At 39.3% G+C, this 22,683-nt stretch overlaps 1 protein-coding gene across 2 annotated transcripts in view; it reads right to left on the reverse strand.

Annotated features, from left to right (window-relative positions):
* The window catches only part of MEGF11 (multiple EGF like domains 11), a 212,833-nt gene extending 193,539 nt beyond the window's left edge, over positions 1-19,294 (reverse strand). For both annotated transcript variants that reach the window (XM_082322222.1, XM_082322223.1), the window contains exon 1: positions 19,219-19,294. In XM_082322222.1, the coding sequence (XP_082178348.1) occupies positions 19,219-19,279 (61 nt within the window). In that variant the 5' untranslated portion in view covers positions 19,280-19,294. The remainder of the gene's footprint in view (positions 1-19,218) is intronic.
* Between the last annotated feature and the right edge of the window lie 3,389 nt (positions 19,295-22,683).

A 22,683-nucleotide genomic window follows, 5' to 3' on the forward strand; every position in this document is an offset into this window, starting at 1 on the left:
AAGCTATTCGCAATATATTTAAATCCAACTTCAAATCACAAGTGAACTTTGAATAATCCTATGGGACAAATCTTCCTGCTCTTTATCCATCAGATCACACGTGACCAGTGATTAGAATGTTGCCTCAGTATAACGACTGCAAGATCTTTCTAGATTAGTCATTTCCTTTCTAGGTTCACTGCATGTCCAAAGTGCAATTTATTCTTATTTCATATCTGGTGTTTAGACAGTATTGCAGGGGGCATGAAATATTGATAGCTAATTCTCTAGTCACTAATTGTCCTCATCTTTTGTGCATTTATTTTACTTGAGTTAGGGTTTCGGAAGACAGTGAGGCATCCTAGTCCACAGCTGTAAGATGAAATTCAAGTCAGGGTATTAGAAAAACGGTTTTCCAATAAACACACACATGCCTTCATGCAATCATTTGAAAATGGCTGGTTATCTATGACAGGAAGTCCACATACAGAACAGCCACAAACTTACAACTGGTTATTAAAAGTACAGTGTACTAAAAGATAAACAGTATGGTGGGACAGGGATACTTGGAAAATTCTGCCCCATATGGCTTTATCTAAGAATACGATTCTCATTGATGTAACTCTTACACATTAATTTATAAGCGGTATGGAAATCGAAACTGAGATTTTTCTGTTTCCTGTATGGACATTTACAATAATAAATTATTCTTACATGTAAAACATGCAACTTTTTTATCCTTTTAACTAAGCCAAGGTCTCAGGTTAAAGCATAATTTGTGAGCAAGAAGGTTGATGGTGGACTATTTCTTTGCTCTTCTAAAGAACAAAACTCCTGCTCATTACTGGTCTAAATTTAGCTGGTTTACCACACAAACATATCACACCTTAAATATGTTAACATAAATATGAAATAATAATGACTAATTATGCTAATAAACTTTACTTAATCACTTGTCTACGGGCAGAAGTGCTGACTTCTGTAGTGGCGCTCCAGTCCCTTGGGAAGAGTGCTATGTGAGACTTGCAAGCAAGACTCAAGACAGTATTCCTCATTCTATAAGCCATCAGTGATATGCAAAATATAGAAAAGTACTATAGAGAACTGCATCTTTGTTTTTAGGTGTTTTGAAGTTCTGCATAGCTGAAGATGACAACGTTGAATGAGCAATTGAAGAGTCAAGTAAGGTAAAGACACTCCTTGGAACTCTGGGTTCTCTCATCTCTGGTTTATTAACTTGCTAAACAAGCAGCTATGAGTTCTCTAGCATACAGTCATTTAAAGCTGTGAAATTACACAGGAGGAATCCCATATGTGGGGGGTCACAGAAATCCCCCTTTTTTAAAAGGGGAAGCTTTGATATAAGCCATTTTATTCAAGGAGGCAAATAATCAGACTCCTGCACTGCCTGATTTGAATCAGGCCTATAAACGTCCATATAAAGGTCATATTAGGGTACAATTCTGAAGTTTTAGCACAGCAAATAAAATTTTGAATTTCCCCTATAAAAGGGAAGTCTTGCCTTGCTCTAATCTTTAGAGTTTAAATTAATTTTTCATTCTATTAACATTCAACATAACAGGATACAATGGTCCCCAAGGCATTCTTCACAATATACTTTGTACAGTGGTTTGCAAATGATCTTACTAGTTAATGGAACTATAAAAATTACTTGCACATAAAGGTCAAGAAAAATAAAGATAAGTATATACTTTCTGACACTGTCCTGTTCAACACTCAGCTAAAGGCCCCTGGGGTAAAGAAAACTTGTACTAATGCAAGGAGTATAATTTCTCCCAGTATAATAGCCCAAGCAGTTCAACCTTTGGAATTCCAGACTTTTTATGTCTGCATTTTCCCTTGACCAATTCTCTTGAACAATCCAGCACCTCATTGATCAGTTTATTATTAGCATTCTTGGCATGAGTTTAAGATCAGTTTGTAGTTTGATTCAGCCTGGTAATAAAATGACCTACATCAAAGCCCTGCCAAAATGCCATCTTTGTAGCAATGCGTTTAGCATGAGTTATTTGGCCACATTCAAGGTCACACAGCAACTGCTCCTTATCATGGAATAAAGTCAACAAAAGGGTTCTGTAACAATTCATTTGATGCTTATCACTTACTTTATAATTACGAACAGCGTCTTTTTTAACATATAAGGTCAATCCTCAGGGAAATAGACCTAAAGATTAAACTCTTTTCACACCTGAAATAACCGCATAGATTTCTCTAACACTAGCACTTATTTTTTAATTGTTGTCCTGAATTTGAATTTAGGTATACTAAATGGGTTGTCGGCGTCTCCCATCTACAAAGGTATGAAATAGCCAGGATGTTGTTCTTGAGGAGCACGCTGCTAAGTGGAGCCGGCTCTGCTGCCTGGAGAACACTTTCACTGCAGAGCGACTCCAAGTGGGCGGCACCACAGGCAGTTTATCCCAGCCGCAGGCAGCCGCAGTCCAGGGATCAGAGCCACTCTCTCTTCCTTGGCGCTGCATTCCTCCGTATGGACCCAAACCATGACTTTGCAGGGTTTAACCCTGCTGTACCACGCTGGTTTATATGCGTTGTTATACCCTGCTCATCACTACATTATCAACCCATTGACTACTTGTACTCCATTAAGCAACGTACCTAACACCTGCCACAACGACCTTCTGAGCCTCTTTCCTAGAGGTGAAAGTGCATTTAGAGAGGAGTTTCGTTCTAGGGGAAGAAGTATGGAGTAATTTAGCTTGGGAAAGTTAGTTAGCTTGTCCAAACATAAAACGTGTATTTATTTCACAAAAGGCAGAGTCAAAAAAATGTGTCTTGTGCTTGCGATGGAATGTGGTAACATTCGCAGTGGTCCTTTGAACCTGGAGGAGTTCACAGCCACTGACCCAGCAAGTTCCATCTCTCTCCCACTTCAGCTGGTGGGACTTTATGATGCCAGACAAGCAAAATATCTTCAAAACAAAGACCAGTATAATTACAAAGTTTACAGAAACCCAGGGTAGGAAGCAGAAAACGGGCTTCATGAGCTGCACTCGTTCATAGCAGCGTGCGCTGCTGAAGAGACGTGCTGGAGTGTTCTGTACAAGCTAGAGCTTCCTAGGCTCTGCAGGCTTTCTGCCCAGGGACTGCAGTGCAGCCAGGAGGTGACGGAAAGCATAAATAACTGTCGATACATTATAATAATGGAAAACATCCCTCAATGAAGATCCAGATGCTACTGTATGGGAGCACAGACACGATGAGAAATTCAGGCACTCTCCTAGAACTACACAGAATGAACTGGTCTGTTCTGACTGCACATGTGGCAAAAGGACGCTGCCCCATGACTGCAAGCTCTTCAAAATAATTTTCTTTTCTCTGCCCTACCGTAGGCAGTCTCTGCCAGTTTTTCTTCACTATACACTGATCTCACCCAAACTCTGACCGATTCCGTTTATTTGCTCTGAACCAAAAGTAGACCTGCATTTTTTGTATACATTCCCAGTATTTTAACTTCAGGTCATCTAACCAGTTTGCCCCATGCTTGGTAGTTGTTGGATTACAGAAAGCAGAAATTTAATCGAAAAAGTGATGTTTTCCTTCACTATTTAATATGTGTCCCTGGAACAATTTGGGCCATTTTAGCACATTCCTCCTGTCCCTCGTGCCACTTTTAGGGGAAAGAATAATTTTGTCAGGTGAAATAGCAGTATCTCATGGCCAGTGGTTTCAGATAATGCAGAGAGGTCAAAGAAGATGAAAAAAGATGCAAAAGATGCTTGCCCCTTATCCATTAGGACCGCATTCGCTCAGGGCCACTCCGGTGTTTCCATCTTAATGTACTGGCCTGAATCCAGGTTATGCTGAGTCTAGGATATTAGCTTCATTAGATAAGCCTGGAGTCAGCTTTTGGCTAGGTTCTCTTAGAATGTGCTCGGAAAAGGGTGGTTTGATAGTAGAAGAAAGATGACTACAGCTAATGCATCTAGGTAGGTTTTCCTCATTCTTAGGTTATTGCTTATTTGTGGAACGGAAGATTCCCCCTCTAAATCACTGACTTTCTGTCAGGAATCATGCTGATTAGATGGTTTCCTGAATAATTGTTTCAGTGAAATGGGATAATAGTTCTTTGCATTGCTTAATGTCTGTTTCTGTGGTCATCACTCAGGATACATCCATTAATTTGTCACCTTGGACAGCACTTTAATGCAGGGTTTAAGAACTTTAATAGATGAAGATATGAAGAGATCTCAAAGCCTGCTCAGGCTTTGAGGAATTTATTGTTTCAGTGTATGGGAACTCTTATTTTTCATCTTCCTCTTGGTACCTGATGAAAGTACTAATAGAAAAATACAAAACCAAAGAGATCAATGTAAGTAAAGGAAAGATGAGACTGAAGACCATATAACAGCAACGGGTCACAAGATCAACTCCTTTTCCTGTACGTGCGGTTCCATTACATTTTTTGGCAGATTTGGAATTAGAGACTATGCATCTATGCAATCAGAACAGAATCAATGGCCTTTCTTGTCATCTGGGACATGGGGAGTCTCTGACCATTGCCTTAGTGAGATATTGATCTGTTCAAGATAGCAGCTAGGATTTTGTTATCCTCAGTCTTGACACCCTGCCAAAGCTTAGGGAGTAGGCTGTGCCAGAGATGACTTGTGAATGTCTGAAGTAAAAGAATCGAGGAGATACATTTTGAGGATTTTGTCTTCTCCCAGGAGCAGAATCTGACATATGTCAGTGTCATCACTGACAAAATATCAGTAAATCCCTGTATCAATCGCTAGGAGGTAAAGATTTGTTAATAAGCATAAAACCTACAATAGTTTCAGCTCAGATTTCTGTTACCAGATAAATGGCAATCTGCAGCTCTGATGACTAATGAGAAGGTGAACACAGGGACTCCTATGTTCTTGTCATGGCTGAGTGTCCCAGGCAGACGACATGGGCTAGTGTACAGGTCCTGGAATAATTCCAGCCAGACCTCAGTGTTTCAGACTCTCAGGTCCCTCACAGGAGGAATGCTCACGGTTTAGCGACTACTGGAGGATCTGGCACTGATGAGAATCTACTTTAGTCCATGTCGCAAACTATTGCCTGCTGGAGGCCTTAGTCTAGGGAGTGGTTAGGGAAGAAAACTGTGCCGGGGGAAGGCCAAGGCAGAGAAGAGACTGCCACTTTTTCTATGTGCCCTGAGAAAAGCAAGACTGGTGGAACACTTTTTGGAATTGCAGTCTGGTTGGTTCTGAGGAAAAGCTGAGCTGGAGCAGCACATCCCTGAGACAAGAGTGGCATCCCGTCAGTGTCCATAAAATAGTGCCAGTGACAGTAATGGAGGAGAAGGTCAGAGCCCTGCAAAAGGAGAGGTCGATGGGAGTCACACATTTAACAGACTGTGTCGTTTTGATGCCCCATTGGCTTCATCTGCTCTGGTAGAGAGAGGGAATGGGAGATAGTACTTACCATTTAATAATGTCTGAACGAGAGCTGAAAAGCAGCAAATGTCAGAAGATCAGAACTGGGCTCAGTAAGCTGAACCGCTTTGTGTCTTGGCTGTGCGAATAACAGAAGAGCTTTGCAGTATTTCAAAGCACAAAAAGGGAATTGTGGGAAGGCATTCCAGGACTCTGAGCACTGAAGTGCATCTGTCCTGCAAAGTGGACAGTTACGAGGTTGGGTAAAAGCAACACTAATCCGTTAGTCTGTAGATAAAGTCACAACCAAGCTCTGGCAAGAAGAATGTGTGCAAAGGCATGAGGGAGTTAAGTTTAAGAACTCAGGCAAATTCTGCAATGAAGACAAAGCATCTGTCTAATGCCTGATTTCAACAGATTCATGACTAACGTCACACATCTCAGACCAAGGTCAGAGATGACAGTCCACACAGGGAAGGCTCTTGCTCACCCCCAGTGCTCCGGAAGGATCAGGAGATACAAGCACCTGGGCTCGCTCTGTGGGGTGAAAAGATAAATTCCACCTTCAGGTGAAATCCTGACTGCTCTAAGGTAGGTTACACTCCCAAATCACTTACCTTTTCTAAGGCTCAGTCGTTCTCACTGTCATCACAGAAAGTGAATCTGAGCCCTTAGAGAACTCTTTGGAGAGCAGCTAAATATTGATAATTGTTAATACTTTAAGGCCTGCAACTGATTGTATGCCTTTTCTGCCATTGCTTCAACCAGAAATAATCATTGCTTTCCACCATGTTGAGAGGAAAGACTTATGCTGAGATCAATTGTGCTGATCAATGTTTTAATACAATATTATTCTGTGGGATAATTTTCAGCATTTAACTTTTTCTGGTAAACGATTTCCCATTGCCTCACTGCGGGGTTCAAAACAATCATTATCGCTGGTTCAAACTGTTAATGAGGTTAAGAGAGATCCTGAATCAGCAGATCAGAATCTATGACCCAGGAAAGCTTTTCCCCTCCTATGCCCCGTGCCCTCTGTCTCCTCCTTCCATTTTGGTAAATTGACCAACTCTTTGCAGCAATTTGTAGAAAATACATTTTCATGAGTTAATTTTCTACTGGAACTTGATTCATCCAACCAGCAAACTTAATGACAATTTGTCTGCAAATTGTGCTTTATATTGCACCTTTAGAAGAGCACTACTATCTTTTTCTAAGTAATGTAGCGATATTAACATCTACTGTTACGCATTGTCTTTCATTCTCTCTGTATATGATCTAGCAGGCCATACTCCACTAAAACTCAATGCAGTCAAATAATATTTGCCAGCAGGCGGCTCCAGTTTTTTTGAGGACAGAGGAGGAAAGAAGCGATTCTCCTGTGCTAAAACCAGTGGAAGAACTGCCCAATCATTCTGTTCTTAACCTTAGGGGAGTTTTTTTTATCACCTGAGGGAATGAAATTCTTGACAAGCTGGGGAATAGAGGAGAAGCTCATACCTAACTAAGATCCCTGGTCCTTTCAGCTTTCCTGCCAACACACGGAGGAGCAGCCAAACCTACCAGAGGAAGAGCAAGCATAACCTGATCTACCAAACTACCTGTGATGGCAGGTAGCATCAAACTGCACGCAACAGCCTGCTGAAGGAATGACTATTCTCCACTCATAGGTATGGGTATCTTGTTTGCAGTCTGGGCTCTCGTAGGAGTTGTGTTGGAATGGAAAGTGAGCTGCCAGTTGAGAAGTACAAAGTTAGAAATTAGCTAAAAGTGGTAAGTCAGAAATAAACAAACATTTCCATCAGAAAAAGACTGGAGGAACATACAGTGCCCTACAGCTGAGGAAGGTGATAGCTAAATTGCAGATAAACAGGCAAGTACTTGTATCACACATGGCAGAACTGTGTGAAACTCATCAGTTGTGGGATGGCATTTCTAGCTGAGCAAACCTCACTATAGAAATTTCACTGGTATATTGCTATTGCCTTGCTTCATATCACAGCTACCTCTGCTTTCTTACTACGACTGTATCACTCAAATAGACCAAGAATTTACGGGTTCCAATGCTGGCTGAGTAGCTGTTTGATTTAAGCAATGATAGAGGAAGCATATAGAATAATGTCAAAGAAAATGAGCTATTATAAAACAAAAACAACACATTTATAACAAGGGCAAGATTCTCAGAGGTGCTACAGCAGACAGTGAGAGAGACATGAGCAGGACTTTGGCCTAAACAGTCTAGTAAAATAACCAAGCCGTCTTGCTATGTTCTCTGGAAATCAACTCAAAATTACAGCACTTGTCTGTTTTGCTACAAGTTACCCACTCAGGGCATTAAGTCAATTTCTTTGTGTACAAATTCCATCATATTACTGTTCCTGTGAAATATTCATTTCTGGATCTGGTACCATTGCCACACGTCCGCAGTTCTCTGATTACTGACTTGCCCTGAATTGTGGGTCTCATGCCAAGAAAATTCTATTTTCTGTCAGTAAATGACACAGCTCCACTGCTGATTGATTGATTTTCATAGGCAGAGAGTATGTGCTGTGTGTAAAAGTGAGGATGGGCACATCAAAAATGTTGTTCCTAAAAGATCAAAAGTAGATAGATCGAGACATCTGGACTGCATGATACTTCTGGCTATCTTTGCTGAGCAATGCAACACCTAATAAAACTAAATTACACCGATTGTCTTAGATAAATTTTAGTCCTGTAGCACATTGAATAAACTATTGATTTTTCAAACAAAATCTTTCTTCATTCTTATTCCAAATTTCATCAAGCCAATCTAACAAAAATCCTTTCTTTTTTTCTCACCAGAATAGGATGAATATGAACGAATTTCTGAAGGCAAACCTGTCGCTGAGGCCAGGCTATTAGCTGGCATGGGCCCTAGAGGGCCAACGCATTTCAGATTTCATTTCAGACCAAGCCACACACTGCAAATGAAGGCCACCCTGATGAAACCAAGGGTAGAAGTATAGTCTGTTTGAAGATCATGTTAATGTATAAGCTACACTAACATTACTGGGGATGGATATTTAAATGCAGACACTTTTCACTTTTCTCACATTTCTGAAGCAACCATAGCAATGTATTTCAGAGCAACAACTTACTGAAAAGAACTGCAAAAAAGATCCCAGGAAACAAATTATTGTGTCATTCTGAGGACTGATTCTCATCTCAAGCCGCTAGTTTAAACTGTCTGTAACCAACTCTAGATTGCAGGAGGTCAGCTGATTTAGGATCAAGTCCAATTTCTTAGTAATTTCGAAGTGTCTAAAGACACTTTCTACTAATGAGACATGGTAAAATGTACTTTCCGGTTCCTGTGATTCACACTGTTGCCTAAAAATAGAAGATGGAAGTTGGAAATAAAACCTTTTACCTACACTGTCAAAAACTATTGAAGATGCTTACCCTTTACTATAAGGTAAATGTTAAATAACATTTGCATAAACAAAACTATTACTTAGTATTTGGTGGGAAAAAAATCATTTTGCATGCTTTTAATAATGTTTTTGAAAGGAATCCTATTTAAACTGTAGATTTTCCTAAACCGCGACACCTGTGAATGCAGATGTAGTGATATCAGATCCTAAGGTACGTACCAGCGACTTGCTTCAGCAGAACTTGTACGTGCACTACGCTGCTGTAACTGAAAGCCTCCTTTTGTTGCTTGCTATTCTGAATACCAGGTTTAATTTCTTTACGAGTATGTTTATAATGTGTTTCATACACAGTTTCTTATTTTTAATCAGAAAAAAAATCTCTTTATTTGACTTAATTTACATACTTAAGTTGTAAGCTTTTTCAAGTAAGGCTATCTTTTAGTGGTTTTGCACATAGATTTCTGGGTGTTACAGTAATAAAAGTAAATCATAGTATTCAGAAAGGAAAAATCTTGATAAAAAGAAGGAAAGCTTTGGGATTAAATAGATTGAAAAGATCTCTTGACTTACTGCATCAGGGAAAGTGAGGTTTGCAAAAGTGGATACCTATGTTAGAAAACATGAGCTTAAGATAAATTATTCAAAAATGCTGTGTGATCAAATCTGCAATGGACTGAAGTTGCATGAAAAATTTTTCGTGGGAAGCCTTAAAAAACCTTTATTAAAGTGAAAAGCATGTGCGACAACACACAAATATGAAGTGGAATGCTACAATCCCATAACAGGAAAAGAGAATGTCTGTGTAAACAGTCAAAGAATATCTGGTTCTAGAGGAAGTATCCATGGCTGGTTGGAAGAGCTCTGTCTCTGATTAGCCTTTTTGATATCTGATTAATACTCTTACACTGCGCTAGAGTATGAAGTGTTAACAGATGCTTTTCAAGCTATCAGCTGACATCATCTTCTTCTTTCACTGAGAACAATTAGGGAACAAAAATGAACACTGATTTGCTGACTGACTCTATTGCAAACCTAAAACTGCCATCTATGTGCAAGTTGGGCACCTTTGGTTCACTCCTACTAGCCATTTTGCCCTATCACAGTCTTTTTTTTTTTTCCCCCCATGAAGAATTCATGCCATTTTGCTTCATTATCACCCACTTCACTAAAGTAACTCATGCAAATGTCTCGGGAAGGTGCTTTGCTATATAAAGCTACAGAAAGAATTAGTGCATCCATATGAAAGCACAACTCAATCTGCAGATCAGTTGTTACTTCAACAGCAACAGCTGACATTCATTATTGTTGAGGTGTTAACACTACTTAGAAATGGTGTATAGCCACAGTTCTCAGCCAAGTTGATGGAAACTGTAGCATTCAACACCTTTGGAAGCCAGGCTCCTGATGCAAAAGTATGGTTTCAACAGAAAGAAGTTACTTCTTTTCTAAAGTCCCACAGTCGTCATCTGCACAATTTGGCATCTTAATATTTTTACACTTTGGTCTAAATGATTTGCACTTCAGAGTTGTAAGTACTTTTTATTTTAACATATGTGATTGTTTTCTACAAATTTTGAAGACTTGTTTCATGACAGAGCAGTTAGTATCTGTTTGCATTAAGCTCCAGAGTAGCTGGCCTGTTTTTATAGGCTATCACCTATTCATCAGAAATGGACGCAGTTGCAAAAGTAATTGGAAATCCATGGAATAATGTATCTATCTATCCTACCACGAGACAAGGAATATGTGCCACACAAGACAAAGCAATTGGGTACAAAGGGAACTACAACCTCTTTAAATTCCCACCCAGTAAACCCACTCCCAGGTATTACCCAGCATTTGAGAAACCAGCACTGACAAACACAACTAGTGTGGTATGGTATTTCATACGGCAGCTCACGTAGTATTCCTCGTGTGAATGTCATCGGTATTTTTAAGAGGGACTGCTAAACGGACGTAACAATTACAGACACGCGTTCCAAAAGTTCACATAAAAGAAATGTACATCATACACAGGAAGATGCTGAAAGCAGGATACTTAAGCCTAACATGCAGCTCTTGGGCCAAATTCAATCTGCCAAGTGCTTCCAGCCCGTCTCATTCCTGTGACAGAGAAGATGGGGAATAGCTGAACCGTCAGTAAATGCACCCAGGTAGCCAAATGCCTCCTCCTGCCCGCACAGGTTGACATATTTAGGGCATCCATGGCTGTTGCTATAAATGGCTGAGACCAGAGGGTGGCAGGAGCAAGGTCCACGAACCCCCAGCCAGCACAGACAACTGCCAACACTGGCTCATCCTTTCCAAGGTTCTGAAGTGAGTGAAAAATATTTGAAAAGAGTGGTTCACACCAGCTTTCAAAGTAGTCCCCTGTCACTACTGAAACTAAGAGGTGGAAAGACCAAAAAAAACCATAAGGAGATTTCATGAGGATCATATTGATGAGTGTGTTTTATTAACTACGGCATGGCTGTATGTACTGGGTCTGGCTGGGATGGAGTTAATTTTCTTCAAAGCCGCTTGGATGGTGCTGCGTTTTAGATTTATGACCAAAACAACGCTGATAACGCTACTGTTTTAGCTATTGCTGAACAGTGTTTGCACAGCATCAAGGCTTTCTCTGTTTCTCACGCTGTGCCTCCCCTTCCCCCAATAGACTGGGGGCGCGCAAGAAGTTGGGAGGGGACACAACCAGGCAGATGACCCAAACTAACCAAGGAGATATTCCATGCATCATAACGTCATGCTCAGCAATAAAAAAGGAGAGGAAGGGCTGTCGGGAGCTTAGCCATCTTTTGCTCAGTAACTGGCTGATATCAATCTACCCATGGGAGGTGGTGAGTGATTGCCTTTGCATCACTTGTTTTCTTTTATTTCTCTCTTCTTCCACTTCTCTTTTGCTTATTAAACAGGTTTTAATCTCGAGCCACAAGTTTTCTTTCTTTTACTCTTCCTTTCCTCTTCCCCTGTCCCACCAGAGGAAGTGAGCGAGAGCGGCTGTGTGGGTCAGTGAGCCAGCAGGTACGGGGGTTAACCCACAACACTGTGCTATGCTATTATTCTATTGTATGCACTTCAGGCATCCTTGCAGTGATATTGATTCATTTTTATTTACAGTTTCAATCTTATAAGATGCCTGGAAATGAGGAAGAGGGGTGACTGGAGCCTACACCTGGCATAGGCTGCAGTAGCTCTTTTTTTCAGCCAACAAAGACTCTGCCTTAGAGCAGGCCCCCACATCTGACTGGTGGCTTCCCAGACATCTAGAGTTAATGTGTGACAAAGACTCTGGAACTGGTCAGGGGAAGGTCACAGCCAGAGGAAACTACAATAGAAAAGAAGTGGAAAAAGATGCTATCTCAGATTTTGTATGTACATCAGAAGCTCTTTTTAAAGGCCATCTAGATTTAGGTAACTTCTTTTCCTCTCTATCTCTCCCTCCTTTTCTACTAGGCTTTAAAACTTCTTCAGAGCACAAGGGAAATAAATCTATTAAATGGGAGAAGGATGTAAAGGAGTGGTCGAGAAAACAACTTCAATTTTAAAGATGTGTTTCATTTCACACATCCGTTTTCTTTCTGACCCTATTGATTTCCGTAAGTTAACCCAGCTCACCGCACGTCTGGACTACTAATGAACTTCAAACTCTTTTGGAGGGAAAAATCTTCTGGAGTTCTGTGCCCTCACAAGTTGATAAATGACAAATGCCCTGTATGTATACATCCTCAAAAACAGTTCCCTCATCTATGGGATGGAGAGGATCTTGTTTTTATAAGTCTATGCAAGTGAACGGATACCAGCAACAGAGGAAGGATTGAGCCACAGAGCTACTGTGGATTAGCACCGGTGCCCTCCACACCGTTCTAGATCAGCGCAGACTAGCATTAACAACACTGGAGTGTGTTAAAGCAGGAGAAGGAGGAAGGGGATTTTGAAAGGGAATCGAGACATTAAAGAAGATGTGGAAGTGAGGATGAAATAACTGAAGATGTCCATTCAAACATGGTGGATCTGTGCTGATTTACAGCAGCTGGGGACCAACCTCTCTTTGCTAAAAGTGGGTGAATTAATGGAGTAAACTTTGCATGGCTCTCTCTTTGAATTCAACAATGAACTCACATCTATGATTCTTGTGGCTTTTTTCGGATCCTGCTGAAGCTTCCAGGCATCCAGGCCATTAGCATGAATACTATGAGTAGCTCTGGATCCAGTGCCTCCTTCTGTATCTACATTCCCGGTATTCTTTTACACTGATGCAGCTGAGACTGCCTAAAGCAGCCAGAAAAGCTTTTTTACTGCTACACTAGCAACAGTCTAAATCTTTTTCTAAATATAATGCCTGCATAATTTTTCCTCTGATATGTTAACCCCCTTGAGACATTATATAGCTTCAGCATACCCTCCTTTCCGCCTTTATGCTTTTCTCATTCCTTTGTATGAACACTTTGTTTCTCCTTCTACTGCATTTCTTCCAGAAGTCCTTCCCTTATTTCATTACTACTCCCCACCAGCATCTTTGCAAATCCATCAGCATCCAGAAGCTGACTGCAAATATAAAATGATGGATGGGAGATGAGAATTGATTTTTTCACCTTCCCGTCAAAGAGGTCTCTCCATTGTCTTTAGGCTAAACAGCAACCCACTGTCTTCCTCTGTGCCACAAAATCAACTGACCTACTTATAAGGGTGGTCCCCCTCTTCCCATCCACATACACCTGCCTCCCAAGATGCTCCGAATGAGTAAGCAAAGGCCTCTACTGTTTGCAGAGCCGCGGCCTGCTCCACTGTGTTCTGTGAAATGGTGCACTGGACATCGGTGTATGGCTGCGAGGTTACACTCTGCAGTACGGCAGCAGAAGTTGAATGCAGATAACCAGTTCTGTTGCTTTCCTATCAACCCCCCTGCTCATTCAATAGAAAACAGGGATTCCTTCCAGTCACCACACAGCGGTAAGTATGTTGCTGCTGCTACTATGACTGTGACTACTACTACTACTACTACTACTACTACTACTACTAGAAGCAGAATTTCTTAATTCCTGGGCAAGTTTCCCCTCAGATGGGAACACAGGACCCACATTATTTTCCCCATATTCTTCACTGGAAAGAGACATATGGCGTCATCTCAAATGCATATAAAAGGACAAATTTCAAAGTGTCTCCTACTGTCATTTCAACTCTATAATTAATAACCTTATATGCAGAACGGCCTTCCACACCATTTTCTCGCACTCATACATCCCAAATCAGAAAGAGAAAAAGAATGTCCCCTGATACAAAGTATCTATGTACTGCTATCTCATTTCCCTTAATTTATGTTGCATTATTGATGTACAGAATGCCGTACTTGAATAATGTAACAGTAAGGCTCTTACAGAAAGCACTAGCACCGGCTTTAATGTGTGTCTATAAAGATAAGAAAAATATATTTCCTAAGTCCAGCAGTTTTCAAACAATATATTTTCAAGCTACAGGAATGCTCACCATGAGGAATTTAAAATTGAGGTGAGAAGCAGGGGGGACAACATTTCTTCTAAAATGTTAATGAGCTACTGCCTTATAAAGTGAAAATAATCAACAAATCTGACATATGAACAAACGTTATGAATATTCAGGATGTTTAAGCCGCTGATTCAACATTTTCTAAGAGTGTACAACTTTTGCACCGATTACATAAGCTATTATTTTTCTTTTCATCATAAGTACACTCTGCCGTGGTGTCGGTGTGTTGTTGTAACATATGCATTGAGCTGCAAGTATTGTAATTCATCCAGATGGCAGGAAGCTTTGGAATTGTTACTCCTATGGTACAGATGTTTAACAATCTAGCCATATGGCTCCAATAAGGCAGCCTTTTCAAAGATTTTTAGAAAAACTACACTAGACATGTAGCCTTGTAAATTTGAGTGCAATCCTGAGGTATGAATGTTCATATTGCTACGATATAAAAGCGTACGTTGTACGATGAAGTTGGCATGTCTATTGGAATTACAGAATTTATGAAACATTATTTAAAATTCTGAAAAGAATCAGGTCCTAAATTTGCATAATTTCACCGAGTCAGCCATTAAAAGAACATTCCTCATTTGTTCTTGAAATTCATTAAAGGTGTCAGACATAGGCTAGCTGAAAAGATGGGTAAATAACTACATGCAAATACAATAATGATGTCCCTAACCTCTGGCCTGAGCGAACTACCACCCTAGGTGACAAATTGAGATTCAACCAGTGAGACCAAGAATTTATCTACAAAAGGATTTGTCAAAGTCAAGGAGCCCTGATGATGGTTGTGGCAATTGTAATGTGGAAAGCCGAATCTTGAGAAACAGTCTGAGATCAATAATATCTTGGCCAAGAAAGGAAAGAACCATGAAATGGTCAATCTATAACTCTACTGAATTTTCACAGGTTTGAGTGACAGATGGCAGCAAATAAGATTGTTAAATCACTAATCCTGTCATTATTACATCCTGTCACATTGCATAGATTTATACATTAGAAAAAGAGTCTAAGGTATGTGAGTGAAAAATAAAACTGTTAAAGGCTAAAATATCTCAATCTGTGAAGAACAGGTGAATTCCCAACCCTGCGTTTCATGGTTGTTTTTTTCTGCCAAAAAGTCAGATCTAAGTAGATGCCGCTTGTAGTCCCCTCTTCCTTTTCTCTGATGCTTGGGTCTCTGACCCTTTGTTACCTAGCAGAAACATCTCTTATATAAATCTGTAGTGCAAGACTAAGATTAAAATGGACAGACTGAACAAAGCATTGGTCTCTCAGTCAAAAATGTATCCATTTAGCACACAGGCGATCTTTCCACCTGACATATTCTTAAAGGGAAATAATCAGTTACCATCTACTCAGAGGGTAAAAATCACGAGAGAGCCATGCAATGTTCCTTTTCTTTTTCTTTTCTTTTTTTTTTTTTTTTTTTTTTGAGCAGCAAAGTATTCAGAGATGCTTTATCTACCACAGATGCTAATCTAGGCAATACAATTTTAAAACATCCTTATGAAAACCTTGAAGGGCAGTTGAACTCTGTGGTTGTTTAAAAAAAGATTTTCTGCAGTTTATGCATTTGCTCTGCCAAAAGCTTACCTTAGCATACAAAGTATAGTAAATCACAGTTGCTCTGATTTACTACCCAGACTACGCTGTTTGTTTTCAGGGACAGCTCAGTGAAAGCTATGTCATGTATAAGAACATTCAGAGAAGAGGAATCGTTTTGCAAAACTACCAGAATGGTAGCAACCATTGCTAAGACATCAATGGAAAAAAAATGCGGATGTGCATTTGCAGCATTTTTCAGGTGGTATTTTTTTGAATACCATTACAACCCAAAAATATTCCAAGCCCTTTATAGGCACAAAGACAATTTTATACCCCAAAACTGTTTAGCCTAAGTACTAATGGGCTGGCCAGATGTATAACTTACCAGTCAACAGTTTAAATTATTTGACCTTGTGCCTGAATTTCACCTTTTCTGGGGCAGTAGCATATAAAAATCTCAAAAAGGCACAAAAGACACCAAAGAGAGAGTGGCAGAGCAAGAAGCTCTGGGTCAACCTGGTTATTTAGAACTGAGGGTAGATTTTATTAGGCCTAATCCATTTAGTAGGTCCCAACAGGAGGACAAAGATAAAAACATATATCTGACATTCCTATAAAAAATAGTAAATGAGAAGGGAAAAGATCAAAACAGTAGCTGAAAGCCTTCACTCCTGCTTTAAAATCCAAGAAACAGTCATTAATAGAGATTTAAACTCAGCCTTCTCTAGTCTAAACATGTCACTGTTAATTACAAAGCTATTTAACTTTTGCAAGAAATAAAGACTGCTATTAATGAAAGAAGAACCAATTAGCCTTTAATCTACACACTGTTTTTTAATCAAACTTTCTTTTGATCATCAGACTCACTGTGGGATATATTCTCTCCTCCCCATGTTGTAGTGGCTTCCATGATTGCTAATGGAATAGATTTTAAGGGGCTGGCTGAGTGGGGAGAACCTTCTCTGCAGGGCTGGAGCTTCCTTCCCTTCATGTCCGTGGGGCTTAGCAGAAGCAGGCTCATCTCCGAACCGTGCCGCCCTACGACAGCGTAGGCAAGTGGAATGCTTTTGATGGTGTCTCCTGACCTGTCTCTTGTAGCAGCTGCCGTTAAAGGAGCAGGCACTGACCATGTCTAGAGGACTGTGGGACAGGAGTACTAGACTACCTTGTTAGGAAACAGCAGAAAATATCAGTTTAAAGAAAAGAAAGAAATAGGAAAGGGAAGGTGAGGAAAGAGGCAAAAGCAGGGAGGTGCCACCAGGAATGAAAATGGAATTCACTGCTGACTGCAAAGAATGATGAATGGCAGAATTTGCTTGTTGGCACAGGAACGTATCGTGGAAAACAAAACAAAACAAAACTAATGGGACCAGGGCTTGGTGTGTTAGAAACAAAAGGGGTGACATGGAAAGGATCGCATTAGCTAAATATTGTGCCTTCAAACTGCTGCTTGCAGGGTCAGAGAGTTTCGATGGGATTTCAGTTTTTGTTGTTTTTTGCTTTTTGGGGGGTTTTGTTGTGTTTTGTTTTGTTTTTCTGTGTGGCTACTTGTGGTATCAAAACAATAAGCCCAAGTATCTAGAATCAATCATGATGGAGAACTTCTTCCTTTACATCATTTCCCTCTCAGCTGCACTTGCTGCTCAGATCTCCCAGGGAGGAGGATAGATAGAAAATGTCCCTGAGGCATGCGCTTTGCATTTATGACCATGCAGATACTGAAATATAAGAACCTGACTCTTGCACATGTAAACAACAGAGAGAATGCAAGTATTATCTGCACTGTGTCAAACATGAAATTCCTGGTCTGACCAGACACCTGTTGTCTGTTCTGCATTAGCAGAACCTTGGTATATAGTGTACGCTCTTCTTTCTCCACAATATAAAGACAAAATTTGTCTGGCAGCAGCAGAACTCTTGAGTATTAATGCTAACAAAAAAGCACTTTAAAATAAACATTAATATCCTCAAAGAATCAGAAAGTCTACAGAGATCTCCTGTTGTTGCAACCAGTATGGCAATTAAAAAACAAAAAAAATCAAGATTGCAGAGAGAAAAATGAAAATAAAAATAAAAAAATATGTTCTATGCCAGACAGGATTTTGAGCCACAAAATTCAAGTTGGTAATAAAAGTATGTGGAACAACTGCTGAAGTGATATTGACACTTGAGAAATTTAAAGATAAGTACTTACTAACACAGGAAGGATTTTAGCAAAGACAATAGGCTACATTAAATGTTTTTCAGGACATGAGTAACAGCACTCCACGCTTCGAAAGATCAAATTATTACTCTCTCTGTAAAATAAGACTAATTCTAATGCCTTCTCTCAAAGGGCTGGTAATTTTTCATAGTCCAAAGCCCCTTTAAAGTAACTGGCATAAAGGTCATTTAAAATGAGATTAGGGTCCATTCATGTTTTTGAGGTGCCCATATATTACAATATAAGTACAATATCGGTACTCAGATAAAAACACCAACAGAACTAGATGGAAATAGCTTTAAAGCACTCTGTCAAGATATTTAAAGGTAGCTGGATAATTGTATCATTTTCACATTTAAATTTTCTATAGCATTCTAAACCTGTCAATAAAATTTGCATTCTGATGCTGATCAAAACCTCCTTGTGTTTTTCTTGTGTCATAATCCCATTCTAACAAGATGTAGACAAGAAATCCCCAGCTCCACTCTCCTTTTGAGCAAAGTGTAGCAAATGCAATCTGTCTCAGAATATTTAGAAAGCTGCAATACTGAAAACATGTGACACTAATGTACAGGACATTTTTCATTAACAAAGCTCTTAGGTGTTGCTGAAAGATCCATTTCGCTTTTTGTCCCCCTCAGACTGACCTAGCACACTCCAGAGCTTTTTTATTTACTTATACAGTGCAATTAGGACAAAGTTCTTCTGACATTTGCGAAGCTTTAAAAAGAGCAAAATTATTGACATGTGAAACACAATGAGATTTTAACTGTTCTTACCTGAAGTAAGAACTTTCAAAGATAAGAGGCAGAAACTTCACACTGCTTCTTATACTATGTAATAGTTCATTCCCGAGTGTTGTCAGTTCCTCTAATTCTTTAACGTTGGTGGATACTTGCATAATTTATTCCCCAAAGTAAGGTCTGATTCAAGAAAGTACTCAGGAACTTGATTAACTCCCTCCCCAATGATTTCAGCAAAATTTTATTTAGGTGCTTGAAATGCGTATACCTGAAATGACCTGAAATGTTCTGTATCTGCAATTCTGACTGAAATCAGTGAGACCTGAAGGTTCTGAGCAACTCTGAAAATCAGCCCTTAATATTATTACTGCAATAAATTTTTAATTTGTCTACAGCTCCTCCAAAAATTACTTCTAATTGTCACATCTGAATAAAAGCTCTGTACATACGTATACAGTAGTCTCCACTTTCGTAATATCCAGGGCAGCACTGAGATCTTCGCCGATACATAGTTCTTAGTCCTCTTCGATATGCTGTTTTATAACTTATTCTAAATTGCAAGACAGAAAGCCATTTGACAATATTGAAAATCAATGCCTACTGTTGGAATTATATTTGTGTCAAATTACAGTAAGGATAGCATTCAATAATTATTTTAAAATGCACAAAAGCTTTTGATATTAAAAGCCACAATAAAAAAAAAAAATCAATACTTGTTTTGAAACTTGAAATATAACTTGTATTATAAACACAGTACTCATGACAATCACCGTAGCCCTTCCTAGGACTATCTTAAAACATGTCCCCAGTCCTAAAGCAAGGGCAAGGAGTTTCTTCAAGAATAAACAATTCATTTCTGCATATCAGCAAGGTCAGCTATCATCAACGGAATGAACAGAATCTTTTACGGAGACCACTGTGTCCGCGTGCTACACAAGAAATTATCACAATGGAAACTGCTCTCAACACACAAAACGTGACGATAACCCCAAGTGATTTCTTCCTACTTGCTAACCCTTCCAAGGCATTAATGCCTTCAAAATGACATTATAGTCCCAGTTCAGTATTTAAAGCATGCTTTCCCCACCTCAATCTGTAGTGCACAGAAATTAAAAGGTGTTAAGCATTCTGTAGCTTTTCTAGACTTATTCATAGCAATAACAATGATACCACATTAGAAAAGGAATATTTAACAGAGAATATTTAACAGCAAACACTTCAAAACAGCTTTATTTGTGTTACTTTATTTGAAATTACCTAAATTGAACAAAATCTGTTGTCCCTCGTGTTAGATAAACTGACACAATTTACTCTGGTGCATTCCAAGCTATACAATAGTCCAGAAAGCTCTACATCTCTGTTCAATTCCATACATTGTAACACAGAAGCTAAAAAGCAAAACCCCACAGTCAGTCTGGGACGGTGCTAAACAACCTCTTTGCTACCGAATGCGTGAAAGTTATGGTATCAAGTAGCTTGCTTAAACTCCCTTGAAAGATTGCAAATATTAGTTGATGTTTATTAGGATACTTTTCTGCTTGGAATCAGAATGAATATAACAGCGATTTCTTGCAGCCTGGGAAAAATTAACTGTTTACTATCAGCTTTCATTCAGTGCTAGAAATGGACCCATCCTCATTTTACCTGATTTTCAATACAGATTTGGGTGCAGCATTTCAAATACAGATCCATTTATAACTATCACTAACCCTCAAGTGCCTGATTCTTCAAGATTTAGGAGGCCCAGGGACTTCCTACCATAAACCCGGACATGCACTGATCGCTTGGAAAGGATAGCTGCTCATGTTTGGTCACGTAATCAAAACTCCCAGTCCCTTGGCAGGGTGAATGGCAAGGATACATACTCCTGAATGGCCCCATAAGAGACTGACTCCCATCGATCTCACTCAAATTTAATGCAAAAATCTACTTCAGCTGGTGCCCTAGGATGCCAAACACCCTGGCTATTGTACTAAAATACATCTTTCCGTACATATCTATATTAGAGTACCACAAAAATTTGATTAAATATCAAAGTTCTGTGAGGAGATAAAAAGGCAAAATAAAACTAAAATATCTGGGGATCAGCTCTTACCTATGTCTAGTGCACTTGAACCAGTTCAGTATGTCAGTACATCTTGTATAATAGATCTGATCAAAAGGATGAGCGTAAGATTCCTGTACTGTCACAGCGTAGCTAGAAGTAGACAAAGAAAGAAAGTGAAAAGGTGTTTGTTGCAACATGAATAGCTTCAGTTCCCTGCATATGCGACTCATCTAACTCCAGTATGAAAAATAATTAAATCAATAATCTTAGAAACGTTGGGCATTGTCGAAAACCAGAAAAGGGTTTCTTTCCCTCAACCACAGCTCTTCCTGAAAATTTTGGAAATGCTTCTAACTTGGCCTTCATAACTGAAATAGGCATAGAGATTTCAGTCTGAGTAATAAACCATTCCCTTCTGGAAAAGTAACAAGCGTTACTAAAATTCATGGTAGTTTAGAAGGTGAAAAGGGCATTTGGTTAACTTGATAGTGCAAATTTTGAAGGAGAGAAAAGCACTATGTTTTTAAAATGTCTCCGTTGCCTTCCTGCCTAGGACTGTTAATGTTTGCTTGTATTCCACAGTGCTAATAAGAGCTCATATTAACTTAGCACTGCTGCATTTTGCCAGCATGATGGGATGCTCACGCTTCATTTTATGATGAAGCAGCATCATTACTTCAAATATTGGGTGCACCAATCAAATAGCATCATTTGTAAAAGGTTGAAGAGTGTTTCTTTTTCTGCTGCACAAATTTAATCCTTTTATTTTGTAGCAGAAATAACCTCAGAACTATCTGAAAATTGTAACATGAATTAACTGGCATCTAGATTTGGAACACTTTGACATACGGTTAAAATGGGATTACCTGCCTTTGTACAGATGAATGGATATAAATAAAAAAATGGGCAAATTGATTAGAAAACACAGAGCTCCAACCATACTAAGAATTCAGCAATCTCCTTCCCAAAACACTACTTATTCATGCAACAGGTACTATATTAATGACTATGATTATTTTGAAAGTGTCTGGGCCTCTCACATGATATAGGAACACAAATCTCATTGACTTGTTTGTGTCAGTCATTTTAGAACGTTGTATTGCCCTACAGTAAGTGTGTGCACTGCTTAAGAGACTCATAATCTCAGGTTCTGATCTGGAAACAAGCTCTACTTTATCAGATCTACAATATCTTTGGAGAATGATACTGAAGTCATTCTAGGCAGGGTCAAGCCCCAGGAATTAGATCCTCCAAGTCATTCATTACATCGATTGTCTTAATCATCCAAGTGATTTCCTTCTCATCAACACGACTGCGGATGTGATTAAGCCCTGTGAGATTGCGCCCGTAAGGGAATACCAAAATATTTTCTTGGAGGGTCTGATTGGCTTGAAATTGAAGATTGGACTATTACTGCCCTGCTAGTCATGCCCCTTCTAGACAAGCCAAAATTCTACTAGACGTTGCTTTTGCCCTCTATCACAATTTGCTGCATTTGACAATAACGTTTTTACTTTTACCAATGCCAAAATGTAAAATATTTACATTGCTCATTATTAATGTAAACCAGTAACACTCACAAATCTTGATTACTATTTTATGATCCTGTTAGTTATCCAGCAATTGCCCTAACAATCTTTTCCCTTTGATTTATTAACATCTAAGTAACAAAGTCATCTTGGTCAGTACAACCAATCAATTTTGGTATTTAATTTTTGTTTCTCCTTGATTGGGTCTCTAGGTTGCTGACTTTCTTCAGACAAAATCAATATTTTATTCCTGTGCTCTGAATGCACTTCACCTCACAACACAGACTGCAAAATCCTATTCCTGTACAGTCTTGGCTTTGCAGCTGCATTACCTACAA

The sequence above is a fragment of the Platalea leucorodia genome (genome assembly GCF_965183815.1).
Source record: "Platalea leucorodia genome assembly, chromosome: 9".
NCBI classification, from domain to species: domain Eukaryota; kingdom Metazoa; phylum Chordata; class Aves; order Pelecaniformes; family Threskiornithidae; genus Platalea; species Platalea leucorodia.